The sequence below is a fragment of the Danio rerio genome, chromosome 5 (assembly GCF_049306965.1).
Source record: "Danio rerio strain Tuebingen ecotype United States chromosome 5, GRCz12tu, whole genome shotgun sequence".
Classification (NCBI taxonomy): domain Eukaryota; kingdom Metazoa; phylum Chordata; class Actinopteri; order Cypriniformes; family Danionidae; genus Danio; species Danio rerio.
Genome location: NC_133180.1, coordinates 25,869,585 through 25,882,512, shown reverse-complemented (window position 1 = coordinate 25,882,512; position 12,928 = coordinate 25,869,585). Strand labels below are relative to the sequence as shown.

Here is a 12,928-nt window from a genome sequence, read left to right as displayed (position 1 = left end):
TTGACCAAAATGGGTGCAGAAATAAAGCACCTCTTTAATTCAGAAAAGGCTGTTTGAGCCTGAGGGGACAACCCAAATCGTTTGTGGATGGAGGTGAGATTTGTCAGAGGTAGAGCAACTTGGCTTAAATTACGAATGATACGCTTGTAAAAATTTCCAAACCCCAGAAACTGCTGGACCGCCTTGCGACTGGGGTGGGCCAACCTGCAACAGCTTTTACCTTGGCAGGATCTATTCGCAATCACTTGGGCGACAGAACAAACCCCAGGAACAAAACTGACTGTGTATGGAAGTCACACTTCTCCACCTTGGCAAATAGGTGATTCTCCACCAGCCACTGAAGCACCCGTCTGATGTGCTGGACATGCTCCTGTTCATTTTGGGAAAAAATCAGAATTTCATCAAGATAGACTGACACAAAATTATTTACCATGTCCCTGAGCACATCATTGACGAGTGCCTGGAAGACCGCCCGTGAATTGGAAAACCTAAGGGGAATAACGAGATACTCAAAATGACCAGTAGGAGTGTTAAAGGCGGTCTTCCATTCGTCCCCCTCCTTAATCCAAACTAAGTGATAGGCGTTGCGGTGATCTAATTTTGTGAAGATGGTTGCCACCTGCAGGAGTTCGAAGGCCGATGACATCAGTGGCAATGGATGAAATGATCTGTGCTCCTGTGACTGGTAATAAAAGCAGGTAAATAGTGGTAATCTGTAACACAAAGCACTTTTCAAGTGCCGTGTACAGACTCATACTGATGATTTGTCATGAGATTTAAAAAACAAAAAAACAAAAAACAGCTTAAATCCCACTGTCTGAACACACAACTTTTTATATCTCATGTAATCATCCTTAAACCATACTGGTGCATTATTTTTCTATGATGTTTTTCCTTATTTCACTGGTTGCCCAATTCTGGTCAACTCAGCAAAAAAGCCATGCTACTATTGAAAATGGGTTTAGAAGAAAAAAACTCTAGTCATCTCATTGACTCATCTATTTAATGTGTGGTCCTTATGAGTGAGTCATTGAATCATTCACTCAACTGATTTGTTTAAACACTGAATCAACTGAAAGGAATCAAATAAAACTTCATTGATGAGCATGCATATAAACAATAAAAATCATTATCATCAACAACAACATCAAGATAACAAATACAGATATTAAAAATTAAAAGTAAATGTTTCTTCTTCCTCGTCTTTAGGTCAACTATCAGAGTTTTGCACATTGAGGCAAATGCATTATTGGCATACCCTACATGTTGTACAAGGTGTGTAAAATTCTGTCAAACCAAAAAAATGGTTCTTCAAATTGCAAGATTGAATGCTTTTTGAAAAGAATATTCTTGATCTCTTTAGACAATATTGCTTCGTTGTTTGACAACAACTGGTTTCAAAACTGAACAGAACTGAAGTTGGCACGTTATGTTCCACACAAAAACTCTTGGGGAAAGCAAAAAGTCACCATTAAAACTATTTTCACTTTCATGCTTTTATCATGACTACTGGATGTAAGTGTTATGGTTATACTGTTTACAAGTTGCAGCAGAATGCTCCAAAACAATGTTTGCATTTAGAAGATAGTGGGCTGTGCATTCAAAACTTCAAGTCTCCCCATTGACCCCTATGTACTGTTTGGGATGTTTTCATCCACTCTGGGGTGATTTTGAGTCTTAATTTAGCCCTAACTTTGCCTTTTTCTCAGCTAGCAGAATGCTTTTTGTTAACAAATCCTATTTTGATAGATATTTTGAGAAAATGCTTTGAAATTAAAATATACATAAAAATCAACTATAAACTCTGGGCACATTTACCCTTTTGTTATATTAGGGATGAAAACATTTACTGAAATAAACTGCTGTAAAAACGCATCAGATAAATATTTCTTTCACTATATACAATATTATTATTTTTGGCATAAATCCGTTAATTTCAGTTCTGATTAAAACTACAAAATTTCTTCGACAAATAAAGGATCTTAAATCTTTAATTCCTAAATTTATAAATGAGTATTTGATTTGGTGAAAAAAAAAATTCAATATAAAAAGTAATTGTGGACTGGATTTTTCTTAACTTTTGTCAACATCTTGGACAACATTGCCTTTGATGCATTGTTTTTCATTCATTTTCATTTTTTTTCTCCCTAAATTACTGTTAGTGGCTGTTTTTGCCCCATTGACCTCCATTATAACTACATCTTTTTGATTGCAAAACCATGACACCATATAATCATGCATTTTTGATTGTTGGTGGTTTTCCCTGTTGGGAAGTGGTACAGTTTATAATTTTCACTGTTGATCATCAGATGGGACCATAAACCCTTTAGATAGGCCTGTGCAAAAAAGCTTACTTTCTGGATTTTATGGGGAAAATAACAGCAAATTAAAATTTATATGTGTGTGTCTGTGAGTGTGTGAGAGTGACTTTTGTGCACTTACCACACTTTGATGTGTCTAAGGAAACCAAAGTATGCATCTCAGCTCTCAGAACTACATGGAGTAAATAAAAACAAAGACTGTGTATTTATGCACCATTAAATGTGACTATAATGGAAGTCAATGGAGCAAAAACTGTCACCAACAGTAACTTATTGAGAAAAAAATGAAAATCTAACAATGCATCAAAGCCAATGTTGTTACTAATCGTTCACATGTCCAAGACTGTAATAAAAGGCAATAAAAAATTCAGTCCACAATTATTTTTAATATTGAAAAAAAATTATTTTATTTTTTTTACAAACTCAGTGACATCACTTGTGAGTTTAGCTATTAAAGAGTTGAAATGCTGTAATTTCATTTGATCAGGACTGAGGTAGATTGACAGATTTATGCAGAGCAATTTTTAAAAATCATGCATTTTTACAGCAATTTATTTCAGTGGATGTTTTCATCCCTAACATAACAAAAGGGTAGTAAATTTGAACAGTGTACAAGGGTTAATATGGATTTTCATAACATCACCCTGCACTTCAGCTTCTCGTCAGGTTTTCTGTCCTATTAAATGGGCCCTGAAATCTGCTGTCCCTCCAATCATAGATGCTGATAGATGGAATTGGTCACTTGATTAAAAGGTTGCTATTTTCTATATGGTGAATAAAAAAAAAGGATGATATATAAATGGTTAGGACAGCGTAAATATCCTTTCCAGTGGGTAAATGAAGTCTGGTTTGTCATCACATGAACCACTAAAGAGCTCACAGAGTATGCTAGAGATGCAATTGCACAACATATAATGTGTACGATAAAGTACATCTGTCAAGATTCGAAAATAATTACTTTTTTTTTTTATATATAAAACTGGGATGAAAGCTTACTTTGCATAGCTCTGCCTACTGTGATTAGAGTTAAAGAGATTCATTCAAAAGATCAATTTGCTAAACTACACACATCACTATCACTATCTCTGGTAATATTATAATCTCAGTTAATACCCCAGAATATATCTGGCCTTGAAGCGTGTCTAATGGTAGAACTAGGCCTATGAACGAGAATTAAATGTATATTTTTTAGACACATCGTGACGCCTGTAGGAACTCGAGCTCCCCCCAGCAGCATACTATTGAAAACAGTGCCATGCGGCAGAGGGCGCTATTTGCTTTAATTTCTCACTCAAAACTCTTTTCAAGGGTAACTCGATATAATAGCACACAGTTCTCCGATCAGTGATCAGACTTAATGCAGTCCACGAGAGCCTCAAAAATTGCGATCACCATGAATTTGTCCAGCCTGGAGAAATGACCTCAGTCCCAGAAGTTAAAGCTAAAGATGGAGATTAAAATTTTGTCACATCGATGGAGTTTCTATAAATAGCCAGGCGTCGCAGAATGATGAGGATTCAGCAGCGCATCAGTAATCCAGCTGAGGCAGCCGCTAGATTACCATAAAAATCACATCTGATCTACTTGACACATCGGTCGCGCGCTCGATGCGCTCAAGTTACTCTAGCAATAAGAAAGGTTCGTTCGCTGCGTTTGGCTGAAGCTGACAGGAGTCTCTCCGCCCACTGCTCAATGAGATGCGAATATCTGTATCTGCTGCTACCTAAAGAGCATTTTGTTCACAAACCCAGCCCTCTTATTTCAGGATGTTTGGCTTTGTCACACGCCGGGGAGGACAAAATGCAGATGAAGCGGAATTTCGAAACAACAACACTGTGATGAATAGATTATAATTTGCGACTTCATTCTCCAACTCGCTGAAAATGGGATTTCTTCACCAGCTACACCTTCTCCTGTGGAAGAACGTGACTTTAAAGAGGAGAGGACCGGTAAGAGTGCCATTGTTTACACGTATCGCGTGCTTTTTCTATTTTAATTCAGGCCTTGATGGGTTTTTGTTTTGAACATGTCGCGAGAGATGCACGAGCAGGCGGTGTCAGGATCACGGATTGAGATGTTGCAAAACATACAACCAGTAATAACCTTTATATACATGTATTCATACAATTTCATCACGATCTGTTTTTTTTTTTTTTTTACATATTTCACAATTTCTACGTCTTATGAAATATCGTGGGCGGAACCGTTTGTTTTAAAGGAAGTTGTGTTGACAGTCTTTGGCCAACCTACTAACAGGTTGTTTAGGAAACTAACAGGTTGTTGCCTGAACAACCTGTTAGTTCGACGGTCATCACTACACATCTCAAGTTGAGCTATCGCTAAACAATCTGTTAGCATGGGTGATAGATTGTCACCTGCTGATGTTGAGAAAATTATCATTTTTATCTCTGATGTGTATCAGACTAGATCAAGTTCAGCCCCACCCATGACGTTCAGATGCTCCTAAACAAGCATGATAAAAGCCATGTATTTTGCATATGGTTTCAGCTGCTACTTAAAGGGAAACATCATGGTCCTGGTGCTCAGAGGTAAACAGATAAGAGGTACTGAATTGGCTCTGAATAAAAAACTGTGGTGAATTAGAGCTGTGTAATTCATAGTAATTACCCATAGTATAACACCAATAGATTGCTTGTATATCTAATGGGAAGGGTGAGCACAGTGTTCCAGATGCAAAAGGGATAGTTCACCTAAAAATTAACCAGCAACCACTGACTTGCATTGTATTTTTGTATCTAGTATGGAGGTCAATGATTACAGGCTTTTTTAGGCTTTTTTTCAAAATATCATATTTAGTGTTCAGCAAAATAAAGGAAGCCATAAAGGTTTAGAACAATATAAGAGTGAGCAAATAGTGAGTCAATTTTCATTTTTGGCTAGACTATCTCTTTAATCTGCATAGGTTGATATCTGCTTAATTGTGTTGTCACATGAAGCGGTTCCAGGTCCAATCAATCTATCAAACTTTATCGGGAGCGATGTAATTTCTTTCAAAAGACATGATCGCAATATATACTGTACATCCATGCCTAATATCTGATGGCCAGAAAGTAATTAATTTTTTAAAAAATTGTTCAAATATTGTTGTCTGTGATGCAGCAAGTCCAGAATCTGTTGTGTACACCATGATTTTATATAAAACTCACTTTAATTTGGGATAGGACTAAAAAAGTGGTCATAAACAAATATTTTCTGAATTTAAATGAGTATCGGCTTGGACCCGGAAACAGTATTGCATATGTCATGACTAAACAAGTGGATTGCAACAAAGCCCTTCATGAACGTGATGTAAATTTACTCTCCCTCAGGACATTTTAGAAATAGGAGACTTGAAACCATGGTCCTTTATTAATGAAATGCAAAGCAGCAAGTTCAGGCACTTTAAGAGCTGGAAAAAACATATACAGAAAAATAAAAAATTAATACCAAAGCTTTTAGAGATTGAGGTGTTCTGAAGCAAAGCAAATAGTCTGTGCAAGAACTTAATATATTATCTTTAATCTAACTCCTGAGTAGGGCTACGTGATATTGGGAAAAAACTGACTGTGATGTTTTATTCTTAGGAGAACCCTTTTTTTATGGTGTTAGAAACATTGTACTAATCTACTGTGCATTTTCAACTATACATGTGCACTTTAAAAACATTAGATGGTCTTTATTGAACCCCAAATGTTAATAAAGTAACTTTATCGTAAAGTGTGTGTATATTTTTAATATGAAAACAGATTCACCATAAGACTTGAATAGCTCTATCTGGAATAAATTCATTATTTTAGAGTGATTGGGTGAGTTTTATTTTAGAGAAGTGCAACCACATAAAATATAACAAGCAAATTACAAGCATCGATGAAAGAACAAGGATACAACTGAACTGAACAGTGCCTTATGATTTCATAATATACATCTAAGATGTTATTACTTGTATTGAATATTAGGATCATACTTTACAATAAGGTATTATTAGTAAAGGTTTGTTAATGTATACTAACAAGAACAGCATTTATTAATGTAGTGCAACATTTACTAATGCATTATTAAGATCATGATAATTCATGTTAATTAATGCGCTGTGTGTTAACATGAACTAATAGTGAACAGCTTTATTTCCATTAACTAATGTTGAAAAATATGAATAAATACTGTAATAAATGTATTATTCATTGTTTGTTCATGCTGTTAAATAAATTAGCTCAGTGTTTCTTAACCATTTTTCTGAAGGACCATCAGCATTGCATGTTTTTGATGTATCCTTTATCTGTCACACCAATTACAGGTCTCTCAGTCTCTGCTGATGAGCTGATGATCTGAATCAGGTGTGTTTGGTTAAGGAGACATGGGAAATGTGCAGAGCTGGTGGTCCTCCAGGAATGTGGTTGAGAAACATTGCATTAACTAACCCAACCTTATTGTAAAGTGTTACTAATACAAGTAATTATTTGAGAGTTATCTGAATGCCAACTCACTCATGACTTGGAGTTTCTATGAGTTTACTGCTGCTGCATTTGAGGAATACTTGTAACCTAATCCTTATCTTTATCATATCAGCTTAACTGAATCTGGTTTTGAAGAGTAGTGGCCCTCAAGAGCCCTGCCCTAACACTCAATTAGGATATAAGACACACTACTTTGAGCAGCGTTTTGACCTCCAGAAGATACTTAATTACTAAGCATTGTTCCTATCTTTATGAGCCCCGTTGCTCTGTTATGTTATTTTTAGAAGCAGCGGCATTTTACAATAGCTCACGTTTGCAGCAGACGTCAGGCTCCCCGGAGGAAAGGATCGCCCCAGTAAGAATAGTAACAGCTACGTCAGTGGGCTGGTTTGATCACATTGGGCCACATTAGGGGGAGTTTGAAGGCTTCGTAGATTGATGGGATCCTGTGAAGTGACTAGTCAGCAAAAGGTTCAGCCTGCTCTGTCCTGTGGATGCTAAATGAATGAGGTCCAGTGAGTTCAGCTCTCCACTGGCTGCCTGCCTTTGTTGGTTACTCACCGCTGATATGTCTGTGGTAAATGCTGTCAGCTCTTTCACGAGTGTGTTTGTGGTTTCGCTGTTCTGCTGTTAAAAACTAAGCTCTGAATTGATTCAGGAGAGATGAGTGATGCAATTTGCAAATCTCAGAATCGTTGCAGAATTGATTTTTCAAATGATTTTACACTAAAATTGGATTCTTTACTTGTCATAACAATATAAGACAGAAAAATGACAGCAGTGAGAAATCAGCTGTTAAGAAAGCATATGATTAAATCGTTGCCGATGTGTTTGCACATGCACTGGCTCAGCAGGTCATGTCAACAGTAGGCATAGGCCGGTATGAGATTCTGACGGTATGGTAACCTTGGATAAAAATATCACGGTGTCATGTAATTGTGATTACTGCTCTAAAATATATTCTTTTTAAATCTCTGGGTAAAAAACAAAACATTTTCCCCTTTGAACGCAATATATTTTAATTTGAGAAACATTTATACTATGTTGGAGCAGTAAACATGTCAGGCTAAATAATTCAAATGAATCATTGACCTCTTCCCTCTGTATTAGTTTAAAAAAACACTTATTTCTTTACAATTTAAAATGCCGACTTTGGATATCTTTTCTCTTGGAGATACTATTGTCCTAAAAAACAAATAAACATAAACATAAATAAAAAATCTTACACATACCTTAGAAATGGTATAGCAGAAATCTTTGGCAGTTTTAGCTACAGAGTATACCTTAAAACAGTTATCGTCCCATGCCTAACAGTAGGCCTATATTTGAGAATTTAGATCGTAAATATACAACAATTATTGAACACAATATTACAATTTTTCTCAGGAAACATATTTCTAAAGGTGCTGTTGACTTGAAATTTTCACCAGATGTCAGTGACAACAGGGGTCCATAATTTGTTGAGACTGTTGAGTCGAGATGTAAAACTTCCTTTATTTTTCTTAAAGGGTCACAAAACACCAAAACACATTTTTTGAGCTGTTGACAGTCGTACATGTGTCCCACACTGCTAAAAAAACTATTAGGACACCTATATTTCACTAAAAAGTGTAAATTGGTTGTTTTTGCGTTATTTCAAGCAAATTCGTACTTCCGGTTTGAAACGAATTTTTGAAGCTGCGTCACGGCCATGACATAATAGCGTTGTATTCCGGCGTGCAGACTGGGCGTCTGTGCCAGAGTGTGTCTTATTACGTCTTACAGTTTAATGCATTAATGCATGAGTAAGGCTTGGTTCAAACCAATCAGCGCGCTCTATGGTGCAACTTCATTAATATTCATTACTGTCAGAGTGTAGACGGCAGACACGCCACGTTGTATTGGCAAAACAAGCGTGAAGTGTTGCTTTTATAGTTTGCTGCAGTTAAGTTTTGTTTTCATTTTCTCTCTGTGAGAGCTCAGACTCACGTGTGGATTAACAGTGTACGCGACGCTCGACAACAACAACTTGCGTGTCTAAGGGGGAACATTGTTTACCTGAGAGCTGTTCTCATCTGCAAACGCTGAGATCCGGATTCGCTTGTAGTCTCCTCTTAAAAAAGACGTGGCTCTAGTTGCTGTGGATTGTCCTGTCTCTAAAGATTTGGTAAGTGAGCGACCAGTGCTCTTTGTTTATTCAGTTCGTATTTTATTCGTATCAAACAAACTATTGCACAGAGTGTAAACAAGTTAGCACTAACAGTTACAACCAAACTATAACCTTGTGTTGGATTTTGTGACCGGAATAACACACGTGACTTTCTGACACTACCTGCCGTGTGCATCTAAGTTTCCGGGAAATGCTGAGTTTTTTTTTCTCTCATTCGCCATGCGGTATCAAACATTGCATGAAAAATACATGCTTAGAGCAGTTCCTCGAATCAAATATCACTTTTGTCGGGAGGGACATGAATGAATTCCCTGAATGAAAGAGCCAAACTGCAGTTAAAGTCCACCATTTAATAATTTGGCAAATAATTCGACTACAGATGTCCATGTAAACACAGTCCGCTGTGGTTGTGTGTTTTGACTCTGAAATTCAGCACGCCCATACAGACACTCCCACACCAAGCTTCTTTTCTTCCTCCGACACTCCCCCCTAAACAGAGCTGGACACGCCCACTTTTCTGACTTTTTTGTCAGAAGTGACAAGTGTGAAAACATCCTGCTGAAACGAGGGGGTTTCATGGCCCTTTAAGCATTTTATTTGAAAATACAAGTTTGATGTGAAAGATGTGAGAACATGCAATCTATAGTAATATGTAAGCCTGGTAAATTATCAGGGTTTTTTCTTACCTGATAAATGTGTATTTTGTTCTATGTTCTTCAAAATTTGTCTATACCCATTTTTTTTACATAGAACATACTGTACCATACCAAAATTGTGACCCTAAAACCGTGATACTCACTGACCCATGAGTAGTTTGAACACTTGCTCCCCTATAGTGACAAACTGAACAACCAAAGTAATCCAAACATCAGGGTTTACACAAGTCATGGAGTTTCTGGATTATCATGGAATTTTAAAAGTTCTATTCCAGACATTGAAAGTCAGAGAGTTTTATGTCCAAGTTGTGGAATATCAGGGTTTTGTGTTTGTCACTTTACATTTTAGTTTCCATTTATTAATATTATTTGTAGCTTTTTATTGTTTCATTGTTATGGTTAGGTTACTTTTATTCCGTCTTTTGTTCCTTTCACACTTATCATCCTGCAGTCACTTAAGTCAAATGCATACACCCGGCTTTACCTGTTAGCTAAGCCAAAAGAGGCATATCAAATCAACGAGCTTTGGCTTTAAAATGACTACTTCAAAAAACTGGGTGTTAAAAAATAGCCGGCAGAATCCTGATATATATAAACTAAACTAAACTGGTATGTAATGTAGTAATAATAATATTTAATAATGATCTTTACATTTATATAGCGCTTTCTGGACACTCAAAGCACTTTAAACATTGGGGGAATCTCCTTATCCACCATGTGTACAGTTTAGCATCCACCTAGGTTATGCGATGGCAGCTATATTGCACTGTACCACACACGACACACCAGCTGACTGGTGGAAAGAAGACAAAGTGATGAAGCCAATTATGATATGGGGATGGTTAGGACAGACGCCAGTGGGCAAATATGTCCTTCCCAGACCGCAGGTTGAGCGCTGGCCTCACTAACACCACTTCTCTGTGGTCTCCCATCCAGGTACTGACTGGGCACAGCCCTGCTTAGCTTTAGTGGGCGACCATGTTAGAGTTGCAGAGAGCTAGCTGCCGGCAATGTAAAATGAAATGAAACATGGAAAAAGTATTTAGCACATGAAGAAAAGCTCAGACAGCATCTGAAATCTCTCAGAAAGCAGCCCTGCCCCTTGTCAGTGTAAATTATTATTAGCTGCTTCAATCCCAACACCTACATTACCAGGGTGGACATTTCAGCAAGACAAACATCCCAAACAAACCAAGGAAATGCTCAACTGGTTTTAAGTAAAAATAAAATTAAGCTGATAGGATCTTCCAGCCAATCACCTGACTTGAATCTAATAAGAACCAGAAATCAGAGTTGATAGATGAGACTGATAGAATCATCAATATTAGAAAGACGCTGGGAAGAAATCACACCTGAGCAATGCATACTACTTCATTCTCCATGTAAGAGGCTTCTTGAAACTGTTAATACAAAAATAGCGTGTATATATTATAGACATTTCAGTAGTACTTTCGTCTTGTCATTCTATTGTTATTGCACGTCTTTTTATTTTTTATTTTATATGTTTTGGTTATTTTATTTTGCTTTATTTTATTTTTTAAATCTGCTACAATTTCATGTCAACAGCTCCTTTAGAAATATAAGTACCAGGCAAAAAAATTATGTGCAGAAAGACTGATATATTATGTTGATTGGATGATGAAGAGGCAGTTATGAAACCTGTTCGGTTTTATCACACTGCTATAAAATCCTTCATAGTCAAACGACACCATGTTTTGTTTGTCTCAGCTGTCTCTGGATCCCACTGACATTTTCTTATAACTCTGTCACAGTATTTAATCAAGCATAAATGAGGCTCTAGTCTAAAAGGTGAGTACTGTTTGGCTTCTGAAATTAAAACTAAGAGCCAATATACAAAATCATTCAAACTGGATAAAGAAGTGAAATGTGTGCATTGTTGACTTTATATTGTTTGATCACTGTTTTTTGAATTATTAAACTTGCATTTATTCCTGTTTACTGTTTAGTTTAAAGTCATATTCTAGTTTGATTGTAACTCTCATTTCTGTTTAAAAGTCCCTGTAATCACTTAATAATCACTCAAGTGTTTCTAAACCTTTATGAGTCTCTTTTTGAAATCATTGACGTCCATACTAGTAAAAACAAATTACTAGGGATACTCCGATAGATCGGCTGTAGACCAGTATCGGCCGATAATCACATTTCACGATTCGATCAGTACTCGCTGATCTGGCCGATCTCATGAACCGATTGCAAGTGTTTGTTCATGAGTTTACAACCCAGATTATTCATCCACAGCTCTACAATACGTGAGCAATGTTAATTCAATAGTAATAGTCAGTCAATAGTAATTTTTCTTACCATCTTTTTATCTATTATTGTGTTTGTAAAGCTGCTTCTGACCATAACATGTATGTGACATCCTTAATTTATTCATTGGGTAAGGCAAGATCTCATATATAGAGGGAAAATGTGATTATGCAATGGCAAAGTTATATAAAACTTGAAGTATCAGAATCAGGCTTTGGTGTCGGCTGATCACAATGACAAGGAATCAGTACTCCGTATCGGCTGCAAAAATTGTGATCGGAACATCCCCACAAATTACTATAGAGTATGGAAGTAAATGTTTTCAAAATATCTTCATTTGTCTTAAAAAGAAGAAAGAAACTCAACAGCTTTGGAACAAGTAAAGGGTGAGTAAATGATGACAGAATTGTCATTTTTGGTGATCTCTCCATTTAATCTCCAACATGCAAATGATCTGTCTGGGTCAAAAACATTTTTGTGTCTGAATCAGTTAAGCAAATGTATATAAAGCATTTGCATTTTATGTCAAGTAAGTTGTTTAGAATTTCAAATTAAATGCTAAAATATGGTTGTAATTCATATATCTATGTAAAAATAAATGACTTATCTTGATTCGTATTCATCAAAATACATAAAACAATATGTGATGATTGTGCTAATTTTTTTCTTGCATTTTAAATGAATAAAAAAATTCTTAAAAATACCTAGAAATAGTAAGTAGACATTTAATGCAGTAGACATTAATTTATATACTTAGAATAAAATTCATATAAATATTTGCAATATATCTAGAATGAAAAATGGGGGGGGGGGGGTCTGAACTTAAATGGATGTCTTTACTTATTTAATTTTTTGATATTTAAACTATTGTTACAACAAACAACATCCTCGGATTTGTAAAAATTTATTATATTGATTGTGTTTGGGGCTTCACAGTGGTGCAGTGGGTAGCATGATCGCCTCACAGCAAGAAGGTCAGTGAGCCCCAGCTGGGTCAGTTGGCATTTCTATGTGGAGTTTGCATGTTCTCCCTGTGTCGGGTGCGTTTCCTCCGGGTGCTCTGGTTTCCCCCACAGT

General features: G+C 36.4%; 1 protein-coding gene across 2 annotated transcripts in view; it reads left to right on the top strand.

Annotated features, from left to right (window-relative positions):
- The first annotated feature begins 3,650 nt into the window (after positions 1-3,650).
- Positions 3,651-12,928, top strand: part of abca2 (ATP-binding cassette, sub-family A (ABC1), member 2) — a 128,775-nt gene continuing 119,497 nt past the window's right edge. For both annotated transcript variants that reach the window (XM_068221438.2, XM_005165230.6), the window contains exon 1: positions 3,651-4,270. In XM_068221438.2, coding sequence (XP_068077539.2) covers positions 4,205-4,270 — 66 coding nt within the window. In that variant the 5' untranslated portion in view covers positions 3,651-4,204. The remainder of the gene's footprint in view (positions 4,271-12,928) is intronic.